Source organism: Atta colombica, unplaced genomic scaffold (assembly GCF_001594045.1).
Source record: "Atta colombica isolate Treedump-2 unplaced genomic scaffold, Acol1.0 scaffold126, whole genome shotgun sequence".
NCBI classification, from domain to species: Eukaryota; Metazoa; Arthropoda; class Insecta; order Hymenoptera; family Formicidae; genus Atta; species Atta colombica.
In genome coordinates, this window is record NW_017259213.1 from 5446623 (window position 1) to 5449796 (window position 3174).

At 26.0% G+C, this 3174-nt stretch overlaps 1 protein-coding gene across 1 annotated transcript in view; it reads right to left on the reverse strand.

Moving 5' to 3' along the window:
* Positions 1 to 2422: 2422 nt before the first annotated feature.
* Positions 2423 to 3174, reverse strand: part of LOC108694937 — a 7342-nt gene continuing 6590 nt past the window's right edge. The window contains exon 4 of the mRNA XM_018204628.1: positions 2423 to 2452. Coding sequence (XP_018060117.1) covers positions 2423 to 2452 — 30 coding nt within the window. The remainder of the gene's footprint in view (positions 2453 to 3174) is intronic.

Consider the following 3174-nt stretch of genomic DNA (forward strand, 5'->3'; position numbering starts at 1 on the left):
TTATTAGAATTTATATTTTATTTTACTATTATTTTTGATGTATACTAAATAATGTAGATAGAGAATTAAGGTATTATATTATGCTTATAGGGGAAAATTTATTGTGAATTTATTGTATTGATTCTTATGAGTATATTTTTTTATGATTTGTATTTTGCGGAACCTATTATTTACATCGTTCAACAATTGTGGCATCTAATTACTCAAAAATTAAAGCAAACAACAATATCTATATAAACATTCAATTATAGTATAAAAATAATAAATATAAATATAATAAATATATATATTTTAATTACACCAAGTCCGCTAATGACATTGTTTTCAAGTGGATTTAAATGATGATTTTGCGATAACATTTCTTTAGTAAAAGTAGAAGGCCGCCAGTCTCTCTCTCTCCCTCTCTCTCCCTCTCTTTCTTAGAGCCACTCACTATGACTACACTGATTATAACGTTCCAGACATGCTTGAACGGTGGAACACATCGATCCGACGTGATGATATGATACTTTATCTGGTTCTGGATATGATTCTTTATGTGATTCCAGTTAATTATAACCGGAACATGCGTGTTGACGATTATTTTTAATTGATATGGATATTTTGTGATATTATCATCAACCCTCGTTTTGCATTATTTCAGCATTTAATATGAACATTTAGTATTATTTTGTAAACCTGTGATTGTTTCTTTCTTTGCATCAAGATGGAAAGCGTTATTTTTTAATAGCAAAAAGTGAATATACTAAAACAGTTAATAATTGTTATTTATTGCATTATGCACAATGCAACTAATCTAAAAAAAAAAAAAATCTTCACGATAGTAAAGAAACTAATACATATTTGATTATTATTTTGGAAATTGTTATATATTTCTGTTGTAATATTTAAATATACGAATATTGGAGAAAATAATATTTAAAGGTAAAATCTTTATTTATATTTATGCAAGACGATCTTATCCCTTTGGACGAAATATATTTTGTCTGATCTTTTTTTACTAATAATCCATTATCATAGCTGCCATGATTTTGATACGCATGATGTTTTGATGCTTTCATGTTGGACGTAAGATAAATTGATTCGTTTCTTTAATAATGTTCATACAATAGGGATGATATTTCGTGTGCGTAATAAAGCCTGTTCTATGTGTTTTCTGTTTCCTGTTTCTTGCTTTTTGCTATTTTTTACATCATGTCTATTTGCTTTTTATCTGATTTTTTTATACCGCCCGAGATAAAAGTTAACAAATTTAAAAAAAAATAACAAATACATAGCAAGAAATATAATTATCGATATAACGGTTGTGAAGGAGAAAAAAGCAAAAAGTAAAAAACAAGAAACAAGAAACAAAGAGCACATTGTAGAATAGTTTTAAAAGGATGAAATATTTAATGTTCACGACAGGAGGTTTTAAAAATTCTCTTTTCTTCTCTCTTGTTGTACAATTTCGAATAATTACTAGCATGACAACATTCGAAATATTCATGAATAATATCTGAGATAATGGTTGGATAAATACTTAGTCATACGACAGCTTATGTAGACGTAGCGATTATATTTTACATAGTCGTAATTGATTTTAAGATGTCTAAGTCTGAAGTGTATAGTTGCCTTAATGACCAATTGTGTGCAATATTACTTTTCGTAAAAATTAAATACAATACACAAGTATTTTTATTTCGTATTTTGCACGTTAATAAACAATTTTAATGCGTATTTATCAATTCTTCTATTTCTGTTAATTCTGTATTATATGTTATTTCTAAATTATTTAGAGTGAGTATCGTTATTTAGTGCAATTCAATAAATAGGATCAGTGATTTTTAATTTGGTGTTTAATATAAATAATTTTTTTCGATTGTTTTTTTAATTTTTTTTCATTCAACGTGATTATTTTAAAGTTATTCAATAAATTTTTCGAGAGAGAGACTCGCTTTCTTTTCATCCAAAAAATTAAAATATTTAAAAAACGAATATAATGATAATTGTAAAAAAATTAAAAGATCTTTAAATTATGCAGTGACTTAATAATTCATGTTAATATTTAAAATTAAAAATAAAATCTTGTTTTATAACATATTTCGTATACATTTGTTGATTATATTTGTTGATTATATAAAACAAATTAATAGAAAGTTTTCGTTAGCTATTATTTTGTATGTATATATGTATATCATTTTTAATAATTTTAAATTACTTATTATCTATTTTTATCTTTTCTATGTATATATATATATTGTTTAGTTTTTCAAATTATATATTGCATATGATACTTTTTTCTAGTTGACTCTTTCTTTTGTTGTTAGTTACTATTATTCATATTAACCTTTCATTTTATTTTTATATAATTTGTGTCACTAATAAATAGAATAATCATTTAATGTAACTTTTTAAATGACTTTTGTTGTAAATGTACAAGTTACATGTAATTATCTGATGTTTCCAGTAACTATAAAGTATAAGCTAATTAGCACTACATATATGTATATTATAGGAGATGTTTTTAAGAATAAAAAAGGCATTAAAACAATTAACGTTTATTGTATTATGTAAATATTGAAAATATTATAAGTCATCTATTTTCATATTTATATTTTCATATAATGGAATATTATTAATAAGTCGTAATAAATTTCAAACATCAATCAATAAGTCAATTTCTATTTTTATCATTCATTCGTTGGCGCGATATCCCAAAGTCGGGACAAGGCCTATCGATCGGTTGCTCGCCGTGAGCACCGATTCTACATAGTCATACGGGCTTATAATTTAACGTTGATTCCGGACCGGACGGTAGTTTGAGAGGTTTTCTTGGCAATGGATACGTTCGGAAACACTATCCGAGTATCTTCGAATATCATTTTGTCTTTGTTTAATATTCGGTGAACAATAAAGATAAAATGATACTCGGAGACATGCGGGTAATATTTTCAAACGCAGCCTTACAATGGCTTGTCAGACCGTCCCGTGCCGCGCCGAAGAAGAGTTATCAATGTGTGAAAATTTCTTGAATCTACCGCGGATTGAACCCGAGTTTCTCCAGCATAATAAATTCGGGCGCTGTTCATACTACATTCGTGTTCACAATTTTTATATTAATATTAAATTAAATAAGATATGTTATAATTATATATAAAATAACTATATATAAAATAAAAATATATATATAAT